The 18144-nt window shown below is 58.0% G+C and overlaps 5 protein-coding genes across 5 annotated transcripts; 4 read left to right on the forward strand and 1 right to left on the reverse strand.

Annotated features, from left to right (window-relative positions):
* Nucleotides 1–111: 111 nt before the first annotated feature.
* B0T26DRAFT_674952 (ABC-2 type transporter-domain-containing protein) lies at nt 112–4495 on the reverse strand (the record flags this gene model as incomplete). The annotated part of the gene is made up of 3 exons (XM_060439765.1): nt 112–533; nt 566–676; nt 724–4495. 3 exons carry the CDS (start codon nt 4493–4495, stop codon nt 112–114), a joined length of 4305 nt encoding a protein of 1434 aa, XP_060299301.1.
* A 1690-nt stretch (nt 4496–6185) lies between these two features.
* B0T26DRAFT_674953 (uncharacterized protein) lies at nt 6186–8481 on the forward strand (the record flags this gene model as incomplete). Its single annotated transcript, XM_060439766.1, has 3 exons — nt 6186–6254; nt 6366–7349; nt 7417–8481. The coding sequence occupies 3 exons, from the start codon at nt 6186–6188 to the stop codon at nt 8479–8481; spliced, it is 2118 nt and encodes a 705-aa protein (XP_060299302.1).
* A 1107-nt stretch (nt 8482–9588) lies between these two features.
* Nucleotides 9589–10356, forward strand: B0T26DRAFT_259652 (uncharacterized protein). Its single transcript, XM_060434034.1, has one exon. The coding sequence runs from the start codon at nt 9800–9802 to the stop codon at nt 10259–10261; it is 462 nt and encodes a 153-aa protein (XP_060299303.1). The 5' UTR covers nt 9589–9799; the 3' UTR covers nt 10262–10356.
* A 4032-nt stretch (nt 10357–14388) lies between these two features.
* Nucleotides 14389–15102, forward strand: B0T26DRAFT_750654 (uncharacterized protein; the record flags this gene model as incomplete). The annotated part of the gene is made up of 1 exon (XM_060445255.1): nt 14389–15102. The coding sequence occupies one exon, from the start codon at nt 14389–14391 to the stop codon at nt 15100–15102; it is 714 nt and encodes a 237-aa protein (XP_060299304.1).
* Nucleotides 15103–15569: 467 nt separating this feature from the next.
* On the forward strand, nt 15570–17903 carry B0T26DRAFT_706301 (uncharacterized protein). Its single transcript, XM_060441802.1, has one exon. It carries the CDS (start codon nt 15706–15708, stop codon nt 17653–17655), a length of 1950 nt encoding a protein of 649 aa, XP_060299305.1. The 5' UTR covers nt 15570–15705; the 3' UTR covers nt 17656–17903.
* Nucleotides 17904–18144: the final 241 nt, after the last annotated feature.

An 18144-nucleotide genomic window follows, 5' to 3' on the forward strand; every position in this document is an offset into this window, starting at 1 on the left:
TGCGATGCGTCTATTACCCGTCCATACATACTGTAATCGTAAAATGGCCGGCCACCCATTATATTTATTCAGGACCATCCGTGTGTAGATGCGATGAAAAAAGAAAGAAAATCACTCGGCCTTCTTGGACGTCTTGGTGCGCAGCTTCATGAGTGCGTACACCATGACGTACGAGCTGATGGCGAAAATGACGCAAATGCCGGCGTCGCGCCAGCCGTAGATGTAGCCGTTCAGGTTGAGCGAGCGCAGGTAGTCGCTGCCGTCCGTGTACTGGCACACGCGGCAGGCGGCGGTGGCGTCGGCGTTGACGAGGTTGCTCGCGGCGCCCATGCCCTGCAGGTAGCCGCCCAGGTACTCGCCGCACGTGGTGCCGTTAGGCGGGTCCAAGACAGCAAACTCGCCCTCGCTGCAGTTGACGTCGGCGCCCCAGATGCTGAACGTCAGCATGCTGCCCATCAGGTAGTTGAACGGGTTGAGCCAGTAGATCCAATACCGCCAGAAGGTCTGGATGGCCTGGTACGGAACGAGCACGCCTGCACAGCTTGTCAGTTGTTGTCCCTGGCACAGAGATGGGGTGACATGCCGCAGAAAGACACTAGGAGGCCGATGAGCAGAGGGTTGGTCAGGGCAGCAAAGGTGGCGTTGGGCGCATAAGCGGAAATGAATTGGCCGATGCCTGTTCGGGGTTAGACTAGAATGGTATGGAGGGATCGGGGAGCTAACCGGTGTAGATAAACTCGTAGCACAGCATGACAAAGAAGACGGCGCCAGCCCTGTTCGAGTCTGAGGGGAGTCCGGCGGTGTAGTACGAGCACACAAAGTATAGGACGGCGCACAAGCATAGGTACGGGAACTCGGACACGATTAGGCCCGTGACGAAGGCGATCCACGAGTACATCTTGGACTTGCGCTCGCGGGCCTCGAAGATGTCGCGCTTCTCAATGAAAAGCGGCTGCAGCTGCGCGAGAGCACCGGGCGCGACGAAGATGAACTGGAATATGAAGAACAGCTTGAGCTGCAGCTCTGACACCGAGTCGCCGATCATCCAGAAGGAAAACCCGTTGAACAGGGATGAGCCGATGTGCAGCGCAAGCTTGTTGTCGACGTAGTCGACGTTGCGGAACATGGACACGTTGGCGCGGTTCGCGACAATGCGGATCTGCTGCCAGAGCGGCATGGCGAACTCGTGGCCGTCGTCGACGGTCGCGGGCGGCTTGGCGGCGGCGTCGGCGATGATGCGGTCGAGCTCCGTCTCGACGGCGGCGTGCTCGGGCGACGCGAGCCACACCTGGTTCCAGTCGGTGCCCTGGCTCAGGCTGCCCGACACAATGTCGATCATGCGCTCGGCCGGGTTCGCCTCGTCAGGGCACGGCATGCCGTGGCGGGCAAAATAGTTCTTGACCGTCTGCGCGTTTTCGCCAATGTCGCCAAAGTAGACCGTCTTGCCGCCCTTGGCCAGCAGCAAGAGCGTGTCGAACTGGGAGAATAGCTGTGCCGACGGCTGGTGGATGGTGACCAGGACAGCCTGGCCGACGTCAGCCAGCTTGCGGAGGAAGCGCACCGTGTTGAAGGCCGAGGAGCCGTCGAGACCCGAAGTCGGCTCATCCAGGAAGATAAGGATACTAGGCTTCGAGACGAGCTCGACGCCGATGGTGACGCGCTTCCGCTGCTCTACCGCTAGGCCGTTACCCACGCGGCCGATCAGCGTATCGGCAATGTCGTGCAGCTCCAAGAGGTCAATAATGGTGTCGACGTACTTGAGCTTGTCGCTACGGGGCACGTCTCGGCCTTGGCGGAGGAGGGCAGAGAACTCGAGGGCTTCGCGGACAGTGGTGTAGGGCTCGTGGATGTCAAGCTGCTCGCAGTAGCCGGCAGAGCGCTGGAAGGAAACGGGTAGAGGACGACCGTCAACCATGATAGACCCGGTAATTGCACCCTCCGTCTTTCTCTGCGCGAGTACGTCGAGAAGGGTAGTCTTTCCGGCGCCGGAAGAGCCCATAAGCGCACCCAGCATGCCGGGCTTGACCCACCCCTGCACGTTGTCCAGCAAGAGACGATCGCCATGTGGTGTCTTGACCGTGTAGGACAGATTCTTCCACGTAAACACGGACGTGTTGCGAATAAGATCCGGCTCGTCCTTGCCGTTGCTGCTGTTCTTGCCGTTGATATTCGTCGCGTCCTTGTCGACCATGGTGCCCTCGGAATCGCTGCTGCTGCTTTCCACACGCTTCTCGCGGCTGTGGTCGACCTGGGACTCTTCGTCGACCTGGAGCGCCGATCTCACCACGCTGACCTTTTCGCGGGGGATGAGAAGCGACGGGCCGGACTCGGACGATGACTTCCAGCGCGAAGTGGCCACGATAGTGAGGGCGACAAACAGGGCCCAAAATGCCCAGATGATGCCAAAGTTGCGCCAGAGATGGCTGTGGCTGTAGGACAGCGAGGCTAGGTAGTCTTCGCCGGAGACGACCGTGTTTCCTTGTATGGCGCCGCCAACCCCGCCGCAGGACTGGTGAGCCGAGTCGCCATAGCCGGGGCCGTTGGGGATCAAGTTGGGGCCTACGCAAGGGATGGTCTTTTGGTGGAACTCGTTGGATAGCAGGGCATCAAAGCCGTAGGCCAGCGGGTCGATCCAGAAGATCCACTCGAACCAGGGGTGCATCAGCGGCTTCTGGATCATGTAGCCATTGTACATGATGAGGGCACCGACGAGGAAGCCCGAGACCTTGGACGCGCCGTCGAAGGTGCTGAATGCGGCGCCCACACAGCGGAAAAGCGCCGTCATGCACATGGTTACGGCCACCAGCAGGATCCAGTAGGTGAAGAATACCGAGGCAGACATGGTGAAACCGACCATGAAGTAGAGGATGAGGGCAAAGAGGGAGACCTGCAGGAGGATGGCGGGGATGTCCGCAGCGACCTGGCCGATGCAGAAGGCGGCTGGGTGGTAGAGGCCAAACGACCTGTGCTTGATAAGCACCGGGCGCCCGCTGAACGAGTCGGTGACCTCGGACATGGACAGTAGGCTGTTGTGAAGCAGCGAGAAGAATAGGGCACCCGACTTGGAGAAGAGACCGATGGAGCCCTCAGGGGCGTTGTAGAAGAGCGAGCCGGCAATAAGGGCCTGCACCACCGTCGAGCCCTGCTTGACGATGAGAGTGGGTTTGTCGCCCCAGAGGATCTGGTACTGGCGCACGATGCAGGCCATCACCTGGGCCTGGAAGCTGACGGTGAGGGTGCTGCCCGAGGCGAGGTGGCGGTTCTTCTCTCCGGCGACGCCCTCCTGGAACAGCCTCGTGCATTCCTTGGCCTCGTCTGAAGTCGGGTAGTCGTACTCGGCCGTCATGGCAGCAAAGATGGGCGACTTCTCGTACTCTGCCTTGAGCATGTCGGCGTTGCGCGGGAACGTGTTCTCATGACCCGGCCGGATCAGGCGCTCTGTCGGCACCGTGAGGCCGGCGAGGTAGTCGGAGACATTGGCACCGTCGCGGCAGACGAAGCCCATGGACTCGGTGAAGGGCTTGGCCTCGCTGGCGGGGCCGTAAAAGACCTGTTTCCCGCTGTCGAGGACGAGCACCTTGTCAAACAAGTCGTAGATACCGTTGCCGGCCTGGTAAAGGGTCACGATGGACGCCATGCCCATGACGTCGGTCAAGGCCCGGACGGCTTTTATGTACTCGAGGGCCGTCGAGGCGTCGAGTCCGCGGGTCGAGTTGTCCCAGCAAAAGACCGAGGCCCTCGTGGCCAGGCATTCGATGATAGAGACGCGCTTCCGCTCGCCACCCGAAACACCCCTGACGAATTCGTTGCCGACCTTTGTGTGCCGCGTGTGCTCAATACCCATCGACTCGAGGAGGAAGCCGAGCGTCTCCTGTTGGTACTGCTGGGGGGAGCTGGTGCCGTCGGGCAGCTTCGCAGGTACCTTGAGGCGCGTCGCAAACTCGATGGTCTGGCCGACCGTCAAGGTGGGGAAGAACAGCTCCTCCTCGGTGTTCATGACGATCTGGCTCTGATAATTCTCGGCCTCCTTGGCGTCCATGGAGCCGTAGTGGACATCGCCCGTGACCGAGGCAAAGCCGTGGCGGCGGTTGGACAGGATGTTGAGGAGGGTTGTGCAGCCGGACCCGGGACGTCCAAGGACGAGGAGCATCTCGCCGGGCTTGACGCAGCCGTGGCTCGCATCGAGAATGGTCTTGAGGGGCGGCTTGTGGCGGGATTCCTTGACGAGCTTTGGGATGTTGAACTGCGAGGTAAAGTTTTCGTGGATGGCAGCGTCGGAACTGACAGCCTGGACGGTGAGGTCCTTCCAGGTGATGCCCAGCTCGCGGGGAGGGACGCCGGCGCGGTCGTCGCGGTCTCTCATCTCTTCGATTTTGGGCTTCAAGTGCCAATGCCACTCTGCATCTTCGACGACGGAGCCAGGGATCGGCGACTCGGTGCCCTGGGAGTGGACCTGAAGGGTGCCCTGGGGCATGCTCTCGCTGGGGGCGGACATGGTCCGTCCTCTTTGCCGTCGGCGGCGCGGCGAACGAGCGTGATGTGATGGGATGCCGAGAAGGTCGTGCAAGAACAACAGAGGCCCGAGATTCAGTCCCAAGGAAAAGGGCTGCCGTCTTAAGTTATTGCAGCGTCCCTCAGCGTGGGGCAAATTTCGACAGCCGTGGAGCGCTGCGATCCGCAAGCATGGTGAGTGTGTTCCATCTGAGAACGATCCAGCTCCTCGTCGCCCCTTATTTCGGCTAGTGAGTGCTGTACGAGAGGGTCCAACGAGAGCAGCGCCGCTTAGTCACCGGCTTGAAAGCCTTTGGTGATTTGGGGAGAGCAGCTCCAGGGTTGCCGGCCGCTTCTTAGCGGCCGCATCGGTGGAGTGTGCGGAGAGACGGATGGCAATGTGCAAAGCTCTAGCAGGCAACTGCTTGTCAGCGGCAAGATCGAAGCCGATGACAGAGTCTGGGCAGGAGGGGCATCGACAATCCATGGACGAAAATAATCCGATCAATATTTCATGACATAGGTGTTCATGCAAGGCAGATGGGCCCAGACTGTTTGGCAGTTGGCGATGGGGCTGTGTCTCGACATCGCGCTCCACTGAGAACCAGAAAGCGCGCGCGAAATGCTTGATAATTGATCCGTTCGCCGACCGAAATATTGGTAACAACAAGTGGCGCGGCTCGAAGTGCGGCTTGAAGTCTGGCAATTGGACAGGTGCAACGATTGGTTCAAAGGCAAACGTCGACGTTGAACGTGTTTGCTCTCGCAACCTCTCGGTGGGGGGGCGGGAAACAGCACGTTCCCGAGCCCGTATTCTCGCGATGTCCATGTCCCGTGCTGCGAGGGCGAATTGCGGCGGTGGGTTTCAACTGCGAATCACATTTGCCATGGGTGTATGGAAATACCATCGCGCTGACAAACCAGGCCGTCGGCCGTCGGTCGCCGCGGTTGTTCGCGCTCCAGTGTGTCGGTGGTGGGTTGGTGGGTGCGAGGAAAATTCCAAAAATTTCGATGTCTTCTTCTGGTGGGGGAAGGAATTGAGGATGCCCCGCCAGCCAGTCTGCAGCCATGTGCCAGCAATGCCGCTTAGTCACCAAATGCTGGCCTGTCAGTGGTGGCAGTTTTCGCCGCTGAGTCAGAGGATTAACTGTTGCTGGGTTAGGGTCCGAACTCGAAACGGCATTGCAGCGGGGCGTACCAGGAACAGCGCGTCATTGATCCGTGCAAGAAAGAAGCGGCGACTGTCTGTCTCAGAGTCCGAGTCTGCGAAGCTCCCGCCCGTTCCTTCTCCAGGCTCTCCAAAGGTCCAAAGGAATTTCAAAGAGGTAAAATGCAGTGGAATTGGCATCAGTTCAATCGTCGCACAGCTTTACGAGCCCAATATGAGAGCCAATTCGGGCGATTCTGCTCACAGTGCGTGCCTGGGGTTCCAAGCGCACGCGCAGACGGGGACGGGAGTTCTTGCTCGGCCGACGCCTCGGACCTATTAGAGCCCCTGGCCTGGCTAGATCTGAGCACTCCCGTCGGCACCCATCCGAATTCTGTCTCGGCTCCCGTCCCCTTCCATTTCCACCTGACCTCTACACTAACACTGCACCACCTACCAATCTTTGCCTGGCAATGCCGCTATAACGGCTCGCCAAAGGCGAATTGCAGAGGCCGTCGCCCAGTTGAGGCACTCGTTCGCCCTGAGCATGCTTCCGTCCCGCGTCCGCGTCCCCAAGTCCCGAAGACGAGCCTGCGACGCGTGCCACAAACGAAAGGTACCTTCTGTCCCTACTGCACATTTTCTTCTGCACATCCCCTTCTGTTACCTACTGCACATTCCATCCACTGCAGCAAAAGCCAACAGCTAAACGCGCCGGCGAGTTCAGATCCAGTGCGACAGAGGCGTGCCGCTGTGCGACTGGTGCACGCATCACGGCTTGGCGTGCACTTTCAACCGAGCCCTCCAGCCGAGGGGGGCTGCCACCAGAGCCAGCAAGAGCCCATGCCATAGTCCCGGCCCGGCAAGAGCGGATCTCGCTGACCGCCCCACCACCTTGGACATACGGAATCCTCGGCCAAGCTCCCGGTCACACGAGCCGGGCCTCACAGAAACTCCGAAGTCCACTCGCGATTCCGATTCTCCGCAGTCGCACTCGCACTCGCACTCGCATTCTCACACGCGCGTAAACACGCCACAACTACCACCGCCGCCACAGCTACCACCACCACCGCCGCCGCCGCCGCCGCCGCCGCACTTGCCGCTGCCTCTGTCACTGTCACTGCCGTCTGACCTAGAGTTTGGCGCCCAGGGAGCTTGTTTTGGCAAGTTGCACTTTGCCGGCTACCATCTAGGCGAGATCAGCAGCTACAATGGCATCCCGCTGTTCTCGCCCGAGTGCCAGGCCCTGATTTGCGCCCGCACCGGCAAGCGGGCCAGCTTCCCGGCCCAGCTAGGCGACCCGTGGTCGTGGGAACCCCACGGCCCCGCCCACCCGTCTCTTGACGCCCAGTCCAAGTCCATCCAGCCGCCGCCCATTAGCCTCTCGCTGCCCGACAGGTCCATCACCGAGGCCTTTGTCGCCTTCTTCAAGACGTCACACCTGAGGCTCGTCTTCCCCTTCATCAACTTTTCCCTGTTCCAGCACACCATCGACGTTGCCTACACGCCATGGAACGGCTGCGCCCCCTCGTCGCCCGAGCCCGTCGCCGCCAAGGCGTGCGTCTTTGCCTTTCTCGCTATCGTGTCCCTGCTGGGCTGCCCCGTGAAAGAGTCCATCGACGGCGATGAGTTCGCACTCAAGGCCCACCAGCTGCTGCCGGTGCTGCTCCAGCAGTTCAACGTGACCGGCCTGCAGACGGCCCTAATGCTGGTCAGTATCTACACAGTCCAGATGGCTCTCGCCGCCAGAACGACCCTGCTGACGTCGTTTACTCCAGTCCACGCACCAGCTGTTCTCGGGCCAGGTCCAGTCTTCGACCTTGCTCCACTCCCTGGCCTGCCGCATCGTCTTCTTCCTCGGCGGCCACCTCCTCGCCGACCCCTGGTCAACGCCATCCGCCTCGCAGGCCAAGCGGCACCTGCGCCAGCTGTTCTGGCTGTGCTACTCGCTCGACAAGGAGATCTCGCTGCGCACGGGCCAGCCGCCGTCCATCGACGACAATCACTGCGACCTGACGCTGCCCGCCGGCTACCTAGCCGTGCAGTACCTCGACAAGGACAAATATGCCGACTCGGCGCCGTGGGAGGAGACGGCGGTGCCCATCCTGCCCGGCGACCTGCGGCTGGCCTTCCTCAAGTCCAAGACGTGCAACCTACTGTACTCGGCGCAGGCGCTGCGCAAGTCGGACGCCGAGCTGCTCAAGGACATCCGCGAGCTCGACGACGAGCTCGAGCGCTGGCGCCTGTCGGTGCCGCGCAACCACCGCCCGCTGCTCTCCGTCTCGCCCGACGCCGCCGCCGACCAGTTCACCGAGTGCTCCCCCGACGGCGTGCGCACCCTCGTCATCAACTTCGAGTACCACTACCTCATGGCCACCATCCACCGCGCCACCGGCCGCTGCCGCGCCTGGGGCGCCAACGGCCACGTCGCCGGCGGTGTCGCCGAGCTTGAGGAGCAGGGCGTCAGCTCCTCGCTGGCCCTGTCCATCGAGGCCAGCCGCTCCACCCTGCTGTTCCTGCGCTCCGTGCCCCACGCCCTGCTCGAGGAGTCGACGTCCGTGCTGGCCTTTTACCCTATGTCGGCCGTCGTGACGCTGTTTTTCAGTATCCTGCTTGACCCGCTCAATCCGCGCTCCGCCCAGGCGGATCTCGGCCTGCTGGCGTCTGCGCCGGAGCTGATTAAGGGCATTCGCCGCAGGCGCCTGACGCGCAATGAGATGCTGCACATACAGATGGTGGATGAGTTCATTGCTGAGCTGACGCACCTCGCCCACTGCGCAGTGCGCGTGGCACAGGAGAGGGGGTGTGAGAGGATGGAGAGGGAGGTTGACGGTGGGACATGATGTGAGATGTATAATCGTACCCCGAAGTCTGCTAATTACTGATAAGCTGCTGTCCACGTACTCCATATTCGTACGTAACTGCTTTTTCCATACTCATACCTTTGGGCCCCGGGCACTTGTCACTATTGCGGTGAGTTTTTGTACGGGAAAATCGGGGACTTGAATGCAGCCGCCCAGTAGCCTGCCGGACACCAAGGAAGCCGGGAAAGACAGAATGACGCTATTTACACTCTTGCATAATACTAGCGAGGTGGCCTTTGCGGACCATTGTGTTCCTAGGTCCCCAGGTGGGTTAATCAACAGACTCGATACTAAAGGAAACACATCACAATAATTTAGCATTCTAAGTAGAGACCATACTACGAGCTCTCGGCTACCAGTACCCAATCGGGTGTTCTATGAAACAATGTACGATTTTTTTCTTTTTTTCTTTTTTTCTTGGCCCGCCCTCCCTTTGGTCAGAGATCGGCATCGCTTCTCAACAACTTTCCCTAGGCTTTCTTTAGAAATCACGTCTTTTTATCCCGAACCAGTGCACGCAATAGTGGCTTTTCTTTCTTATATTTAACTACCTAGCCATGAATTCCTATACCAGTGCTTCGCATAGATCAGCCGCGGCTCGCCGCCGTGACGTTTTGTTGACGTTGTCATTATTGTTGTTGTTGTTGCTGTGTTGTGGTGCTTTTTGAACCGCTTCACCAGCAATTACTTTTAGTTATTTGAGGTATGAATATGCCCCTAGAGTTTCACATTGTAACATGCCTGACGATCTAATTATTTTGAGGCTCCGGTGTCTGTGAATGCATCTCGGGCGTAGGAAATGTAGCCGGAAGGCAATGGGTCGGCATTGAGGGTTTCATACTTAACCACGAGTCATACTTAACCACGAGTCGATTTGGTCTCGAGCATCGACGGCTTGATGAGAGCCGAAGTTGACGCCGCCAAATTAGCACCGAGAGCCCTGCTCTAGAAAGTGGCAAGACTTCATCATAAACTTTGTCAGCTTGTTGCTCACATGCGCAATATTTATGCGACGAACCTGGTTGCGACGACCAGAGCCTTGTCCACACGCTCCGAGACTTTCGGGGGCCATGCACCGCAGCCACAATGCAAGCTGTCGGGGCTCGCTCTCCAACGAGTATGAGAATCACATGGAGAGTGCTGCATTTCTAGCCCATATCAGATCGGTGCGGTGGCTGCCTCTCGCAGCCTGCTCAAACTCAACGTCTCTCGCCGGACAAAGCTGCAACATCAATAGTCGGTAAGAGCCTAGGGGCACGTCTCCATCTTCCCACCTGCTTTCAACACTGCTGTCAGGATGGATCCTCTTGGCATAAAGGCGAGCATCACGGCGAGCATTACGGTGAGCATCATGACGAGCATCACGGCACTCGTCACCGTTGCAGCCCAGATCGAGGCTAGAATCAAGCAAATTCACGCATTCTGGTCCTCGGTCGCCGACGCCCCTGCTTCGCTGCGAGGCCGTCTCGCCGACATAGAGCTGGTCCGTGACCTCTTCGACGGCATTGACGCCAACATGGCGGGCCACGGTACGGACCCTGGCGTCGCAGAGCTGATGAGCAAGCTGCCTGGGAGGTGTCACATGGGCCTCGAAACCCTCGAGAGCCCGGCAAAAACGGTTCTCCCGGGCGCCACAGAAAATCGCACCAAGATCACCTGGAAGTCGGCCAAGGCCGTGCTGAAAGCAGATAGGCTCCAGTCATACAAGGCTCATCTCGACTCTAGAAATTTGCCTTGTTCTTGCCCACGGCTATGCTAGCCAGCGAATGCTGCTGGCTCTGTCCCTGCCAGTTGGCTATCTCCGGACAGCGCTAACAGTCAACACAGGCAACGCATGGAGTCTCGCTTTGACGACCTCAAGACTCAACTTTCCGAGCTCAGCCTTACCAGTTCGAGCGCGGCAGAGGAGAGACATCTGAGGCTGGAGGAGAGGCTTGCATGCGGAACGCATGCGGAACGCAGGAAATCACAACCAAGCTGATGGAGATCTGCCCCCCAGCCCCCTCTCCCAGAGCCTGGTCCTGTCGATTCAAAAGACTCTCACGACCACCATCGAAGACGCCATAAGGGACCAACTGCCAGCGAACTGTCAGCGGAAGCTGCTAGACCCAATCACAGAGTACAAAGACGCCTCAGATCCATCCCCAAAGGAGCTGCCGCATCATAGAAGCACACAGATCAAATCATAGAGCACGCCGTTCGGGGACATCCTTCTCCGAGCTCGGAAGACGGAGAAAAGCCAAGAAAACAGCCATCCCGGAGCCGCCGCCGCCGTGGAGGAGGTAGTAATTATTCCGCGTCGGTGGATCGCAGCCAGCGCCGTCCGTCTCCTTGTGAAATGGGAGATATCGGTCCGCGGCTGGAGCCTCTGCCGGTTCCGGTGGCGGTCGCACATGATGGTCCCATGTGACGCTGCGGTGTTAGAGGCTTGAGCCGCGGGCGACGTACCACGCTCCGCCGTCTCACATTGAACTCATACTGTCCCACCTACCGACTCTCTGGTTTCTGTATGCGGCATGTGTGTGTCGCGTGCCGCGTTACTTACTTGGGCGTCTTACGCTCTTGATGGCTAATAAGTGTTGTGGTCACAGTACGCCGTCCAGTCGGCATCGAGGTCAGCGGTGGCAGCATGCTGGACCATCTCTGCCGCAGCGAAGCCACGGCCCTGGACTAGGCGACGCTCAGACCCAAAGACTTGGACTGTCTTTGGAGAATGAAAAGGCCGTTGGCCCGAGAGATTCGTAAATCTGTCATCGCGGGCTTCAAAATAGATCGCCTGGACGGAGAAGCGGCCAAGAATGTGTAGACTGCTGTCTTCGCTTTACAAGGAACTCTATGACGCATACTGCGACGAATATTATCACTGCGACGAATATTATCAATCCATCAGGTTCAGCGGGCGTGTCTTGGAGCTTGGCATCTTGTTGCTTAGTGGCTGGGACACCCGGACGGATATTTGTGGCGGTAATAAGGCCTTGGCTACTTGAGATATCGCAGGTCATGACCCAAAGTATACCGTTGCCCATCGCTACCTGCGAAACAATTTCCCAGAGGTGGGGTTTATTAACGTGGAAATTGGCCTCGCTAATCTGTATGCCGAGTTAGTTATTCTTGTAAAGAGTTTGATAGCGCCGGCAATTTGGAATTTTGCTGAGATTATGCTCGGCCGCGTGATTCTGCCAGCCCGGGGGTACAATCATGAGAGACTAATGCTTCGTCCGTTTGACTTGCTGTGGAGTCTTGGGTTTCTTGGACACCTTCCCACTGTCCCTAGGTTTTGACACCTTGCCTGAAGCGGACACATGGCCCGACTGTCCTTACTTCTTATGCTTCTCTTTCAGAGTCTTTACCACCAACGCCAGGGACTTCTCCGACTCCAGATCTGTCCACATCAGGTACAGCTCCCCATAGTAAGTGGGAGCCTAGGATGTCGCCGTATAGAGTGGTGGGATACCGTAGAAGTTCGTCAAAAGACAGGTGGTCTCTGATGCTGGTTCTAGGAAACAGATGAGCTCGACGGCGTGCTTGAATGAGTTTGGTGTGCAAGTTGGAACAGAGAATGATGAGTGATAAGTGCCGAGGATGATGGCAATGTGAATAAATTAAAGAAAGCGTAAACCGAGCTGTTCTCGCAGAGATTTGATACACCTCCATGTCGGGCTGCTACGTCCTACCAGGGTCTGTATAGCCTTCGATCAGGCGGAGGGACAACTTGAAACCTCGTGCTTGTTAGTTTCTGCTCGGACGGATACGCGTGCCAGGTATAAGGACGACCGGACCAGCGGTAAAGAATATGTGGTAGAGTACTTCCCTGTTGTTACACTCCTAGTAACAGTTGTTTTTGTGTGATCGTGCTCCCGGTACACTAAAGCGCATTGTGATATACATGGGTGGGTTTCTTCCCTTTGTGTCCCGGTATTAGGTTGCACTAGGGGATGCCGCCGGACTTCTGGGCGAAGAAAGGAAGACCTAGGCCATCAGTTATAGTCAGTAACTATGGTGAGTCTGGTTAGTTATTGCAGTCCAAATCCTCGGATTCCCGACTCCTGAGCTTGAATATCGATATTCTATCACATGTTCATTCGATCGGGTGTTGTGCACCGTGGGCGTGACGTCCTTTAAAACAGATAAGATACACACCAAGCTCTTAGTCGTTGTTTGCTCACCAACGACGCTTGCGGTGAACTTGAGACAATTTAGGACTGCCGTATAATCTCTCAAAGTGAAAGATATATATGGAGTATTTCGACGTAGTAAATCTCTTCGATAACTACCTCGGTACCTTAAGATTACGCGCTGCGCAGCTTGTCTCCAACACGTGTCGCTTCTTGATTGTAGTGGTCTTCTCCTCCGGTGGAAGTAACCAACTTCTAGATTAGACGAAAGAAGAAAATACGAAATAAGTTTTTTTTCTTCTATTCGTCTTTCAAGTGCCTTAGGTAGACTAAGGTAAAGAGCTTGCAATTTAATGAGACCGGCAATTTGGAAGCACTGCGAGTACTACGTTCCTCCCACATTGAGCATATTTTGTTAGCGGGGTTCGAGCTCGAGTACCAGTTGTCACCCACACCCGAGTTATGCGAAACTAAAAATTAGCAAGCGCAACTGTAACTGTAAGGGCGCGAGTTTGGCAGGCAAGGCAAGAGCGAGTGACATGGAGGTTGCGCCAGTATTCGGATGAACAACGGTAGGTGCGTCTGTGAGCTAGTATTTTCATGTGAGTTTGACTAGGATTGCGCCTTCCAAACCTGTTCGGATCTCAATCGAAAGTTCCTAACCTTTTGCTGCACTGATCCCTCAGCCCTGGGCGGCAGGAAAAACCTGGCCTCGATCGGATGGCTTCTTCAGACAACCTAGACAATCAAATGCTGAAAGCCTCCTGTGTTATAATTTTCATCGCCTGCCTCCGAATGACTCGGCTCGGAGCATGACATGCCAGTAGTTCTTTCTCTCCTGCACCTGCAATTGCAGCTGGCTCTGCGAGTCTGGCGTTTCGAGCCGTTTATGGAAAGGGGAAAGCGTGGCGAAGGTGAGATGAAATTGCAGACCTGTCTACTGGCTGTCTGTGCTTGTGCCACATGTCCGTTTCCCGAACATGCTGCGCATCTTTAGAGACGTGAGCAATTTTCTGGTCACGAGTTGGGATTTCCAAGGCAGAACTGCACATTGCAAGCAAGAACAGCAATCACAAAAATGCCAACTAAGAATACTAGCCACGATAATTTTCTGCACTTCGACGTTTCGCTGCCGCAGGGTCGTCTTACTTCGGATGGCTTGTTTGCCCGCTTGGGCCGCGATGCCTCTCCCGTGCACCACCGGACAGGCGGACCACTGCACGCTCGCAACTGCCAGCCCGATCATCTCTTCTCTTGTGCCACTCGAGCTACCAGAAGCTGCCGAACGCAAAGTCGCACCTGCGCCTGTTTGAGCCGTGCAACCTCAGGCAGGAAGCGGCTAGCCCGAGGATGAGGCGTATTAGACTTTTGCAAGTCCAACTTTTTGGGCGTATAACAAACAGCAGCGGGACCGCTACAAGCCCGTGGCTGCCAGCCCGTTCATCTCATGTATCCGGCACGCGACCGCCAGAGCTTCCCAGCACCACGTTTCGAGTCGCACCTGCGCCTGACCGAGAGCTGTGCAATAGCCGTTGGACGCGCGGGCCCGGCGATGGAGGCGTATAAGATGTCTCTGCAGGAGCAATCTTTCTGGGACCTGTCCTGGCAGCAGCATTTCCAACAGCATCTTCACAAGTTCGCAATCTCCTTTTACCACCTCGTGCTGAACGACAGTCAGCTAGTCAAGCTCGTCGTCAGGTTATCCACTTGTCAGAAATAGCACCAGAGGTACCTACCAGCCCTACGGCAATACTTCACTCTCCGTGTTGCAATGTCTGCTCCAACGTCCGAGCCTCTGCCCGACTCGGAGCTATGGCTCGGCTGGTCGGGCCCTCCGTCAAAGAAGCCACCCAAGGACCCGAACAAGTATAACGAAACCCCAAAGACCAAAGGTCATTGGTCTCTTTTTGTTGTGTACGGCACTTTGGCTCCAGACCAGATTTCCGGGGCTGTGCACCACCAGCTCGATGCCTTCCGCTTCTCGTCAATTCATAACCCGGACAAAACGCCCATGAATTCGTTTACGCGAGACGGACAGGAGCTGCCAGAGTATATCGCGGAAATGAAAGAAGCCCATTTCCACACGGACAAGCCCAACAATCGAGTCCTCATTGGCCGGGTGTTGTGGGCTGACATATCAAGAATGATGGAGGTTGCTGGGCAGATCATGCCAGCTCAATGCATGAAGTATGTTGTTTGCGTTCTGGCTGAACTGGAAAGGGAGGGCTTGGCTCCAAGAGGTGGTGCCGAGCTCCATGCACGAGATGTGGCATACGCCGCATCGGCTCAGTTTTGGGAGGCACACCACCCAGTCCCTAACCCCTCCATCAAGCTGCCAAAGTCCTGGCCGATGCCACGTCCCGATAACCCGAAGGCGACCCTCGGAAACGCGTCTGAAGGGATGGATTCGGCAGCTGGTCCATTGAGCGCGACCACTGGCAGCTCCGCCGGCGGCAGCAAGAACAAGAGTGGAAATAAGAAATGAGTGAAAGGATTGACTCTGGATATATCTTTGATTTGTATGTGGGGAGGATAGACTATCGACGACAGCATGGTCAGCATTCTGATATTTACTAGGCAAAGCGGCTAGGAAAGCGAGGATAGAGAAGTATTGGCTTTATGAATCCCCTCGTCCAGCTCAATAACGTGACACAGAAGAAAACAAACTCATCACATACATCACAGCTCTTGGTGCACGCAGCACAGCTCTTGGTGCACGCAGCACAGCTCTTGGTGCACGCAGCACAGCTCTTGGTGCACGTAGCACAGCTCTTGGTGCACGCAGCACAGCTCTTGGTGCACGCAGCACAGCCTCAGCGAACGCATGAATACCAGCAATGGCGCAAGCGAGGCAAATAAAAGCAGTGGAGCACCACATCGGCACTAGTGCCCCTTTCGCCAAGATAAGCTCATGATTCGAGCCACGAGTGAGGCACCGATCCCTGCGGGGCTCTTCAACGGCCTTAGTCTGCTTAGCCAAGATGGCGGCTTCCGATCCAACTGGGGGCAGGGGGAAATTGGGTAGGTAGGTGCCAAGCAACGTGCGCTTGTCGAATTGCCTGGCTGCCGTCGCTTTGCCAAGTGCGCAATGTCGCGACCTGCCCTTAACGAACCATGGCTTGGCCCGTCAGAGTCGCACCGAAGCCAAAGGCCAAGACCGCCAGGTACAAGGCCAAGACCACCAGCAGGGCCGCTGATGCAAGAGGCACTCGTAACTGCCGCATTGGGGCGGCCCGCCGTCTGGGCGTGTCGACGTGCTCGTCTTGCCGACTGCGACAATTCCGCGCGATGCGGCTTCGAGAAGGTGGCGCCGAGCGAGCGTACAATATCTCGACCACAAAAGGCAGGATGGCGTGTAGGTAGCGTCGCAGCAGAGGCAGGTAACAGCGCTGCCGGCCAGGCCACGCCCGAGCCAAAGACATACAAATTGCCCCGGCGGCTGCTCCCTTGGTGGCATTCTCGTCTCTTCCTCGCCACCGCCTCCCTCGATCGAGTGTATTTGTTTATTAACTACTCAACCCAAGTCACTCTTTTGCACTTCTCGATCACCATGAGGGTCCTCTCCTCCGTCGCCCTGGCGCTGCCGGCCCTCTCGGCTGCCGCCACCATCCCCAGGGGTGCGTCCAAGCCCAAGTGCAAGCCGTTGGTCAGCTCCGAGCAGCTCCAGGGGCTGGTCAAGCTCGATGGCCTCGTGGCCAGCGCCCAGAAGCTGCAGGACTTTGCCGATGCCAACGGCCACAACCGCGCCTTTGGCAGCCCCGGTCACAACGCCACGGTCGACTACCTGTACAACACGCTCTCGGCGCTCGACTACTACGACGTGACCAAGCAGGCCTTCACCGACATCTTCTCGGCGGGCTCGGCCAAGCTCACCGTGGCCGGCAGCGACGTAGACGCCCATATCCTGACCTACACGCCCGGCGGCACCGCCACCAGCACGGTGGTCGCCGTGTCCAACCTGGGCTGCAACGCCGCCGACTTCCCGGCCGAGGCCGCGGGCAAGGTGGTGCTCATCTCGCGCGGCAGCTGCACGTTCGCCATCAAGGCGACCAACGCCAAGACAGCCGGTGCCGTGGGCGCCATCATCTACAACAACGCGCCGGGCACTATCAGCGGCACGCTCGGCGAGCCGTTTGGCGCGTACGCGCCCGTCGTCAGCATCACGCAGGCAGAGGGTGAGGCCATCCTTGCCAAGGTTGCCGCGGGCCCCGTCGAGGTCGTCCTCGACGTCGATGCCGTCGTCGAGGAGCGCGTCACCTTCAACGTCGTGGCCGAGACCAAGCAGGGCGACCACGACAACGTGCTGGTGCTGGGCGGCCACACCGACTCGGTGTCTGACGGCCCGGGCATCAACGACGACGGCTCCGGCACCGTCGGCATCCTCAACGTGGCCGTCGCGCTGTCGCAGTTCAAGGTCAAGAACGCCGTACGCTTCGGCTTCTGGTCGGGCGAGGAGTTCGGCCTGCTGGGCTCCAACTTCTACGTCGAGCAGCTGAGCAGCAACGCGGCCGAGCTCGCCAAGGTCCGCGCGTACCTCAACTTCGACATGATCGCCAGCCCCAACCCCATCTACGGCATCTACGACGGCGACGGCAGTGGGTTCGGCACCGCCGGGCCGGCCGGCTCCGACATCATCGAGAAGGACTTTGAGGACTTCTACGCGGCTAAGGGCTCTGCGCACGTGCCGTCGGCGTTCGACGGACGGTCCGACTACTCAGCCTTCATCGACGCAGGCATCCCGGCGGGCGGCCTGTTCACGGGCGCCGAGGGGATCAAGACGGTCGAAGAGGCGGCCCTGTTCGGCGGCGAGGCCGGTCAACCGTACGACGTCAACTACCACGGCCCCGGCGACGACGTCAACAACCTCAATCTCGACGCCTTCCTGCTCAACAGCAAGAGCATCGCCAACTCGGTCGCCAAGTACGCCCTCAGCTTCGACTCGCTGCCGCCCGCCGCTGCCCGCAACGGCAAGCGCGCTGATGTTGCGCCGCGGTCGGCCAAGCGCAAAGGTCGCCCGCACGGCCTCGACTTTGAGTAGGCGCAGAACGGCCTGGCAGGGCAGGGCATGGCAGGGCAGGGCATGGCATGGCATTTATTCATTACTTCTTCTTCTTCTTCTTCATGACGAAACCCAGGGACAGAGGATGATTAATATCTGCACATTTGTGCCTGTAACTGGCCATGTCTAATGTATAATCACGCACACAATAGTACGCAGCCATGTACCTTTCATATGTAAATAATTAATATTCAGAAACCAAGCCCGATCGTGACTTGAGTCCCTCACCCGCTCACCAATGCTTCTCAATACCCCTGACCAAGAGGCACCCACCTTTGAACCTCAGTGTTTTCCTGTCTTTAGCCAGCCAGGTAAATAACAACCAAGCCGGTTGCAACAGTCTTCCCGTCCAGGCCACCACTCAGGCTAGGTAACTATCACTTGCTCACCCCGTTGCCTCCGGCGGCCCTCCCGGGGGGCGCCTGCGGCGGGCTGCTCGCTGCGCTCGAAAGGCCCTTGCCCGCCCAC

This window comes from Lasiosphaeria miniovina (genome assembly GCF_030549165.1).
Source record: "Lasiosphaeria miniovina strain SMH2392-1A chromosome Unknown B0T26scaffold_3, whole genome shotgun sequence".
In the NCBI taxonomy this organism is placed as follows: Eukaryota; Fungi; Ascomycota; class Sordariomycetes; order Sordariales; family Lasiosphaeriaceae; genus Lasiosphaeria; species Lasiosphaeria miniovina.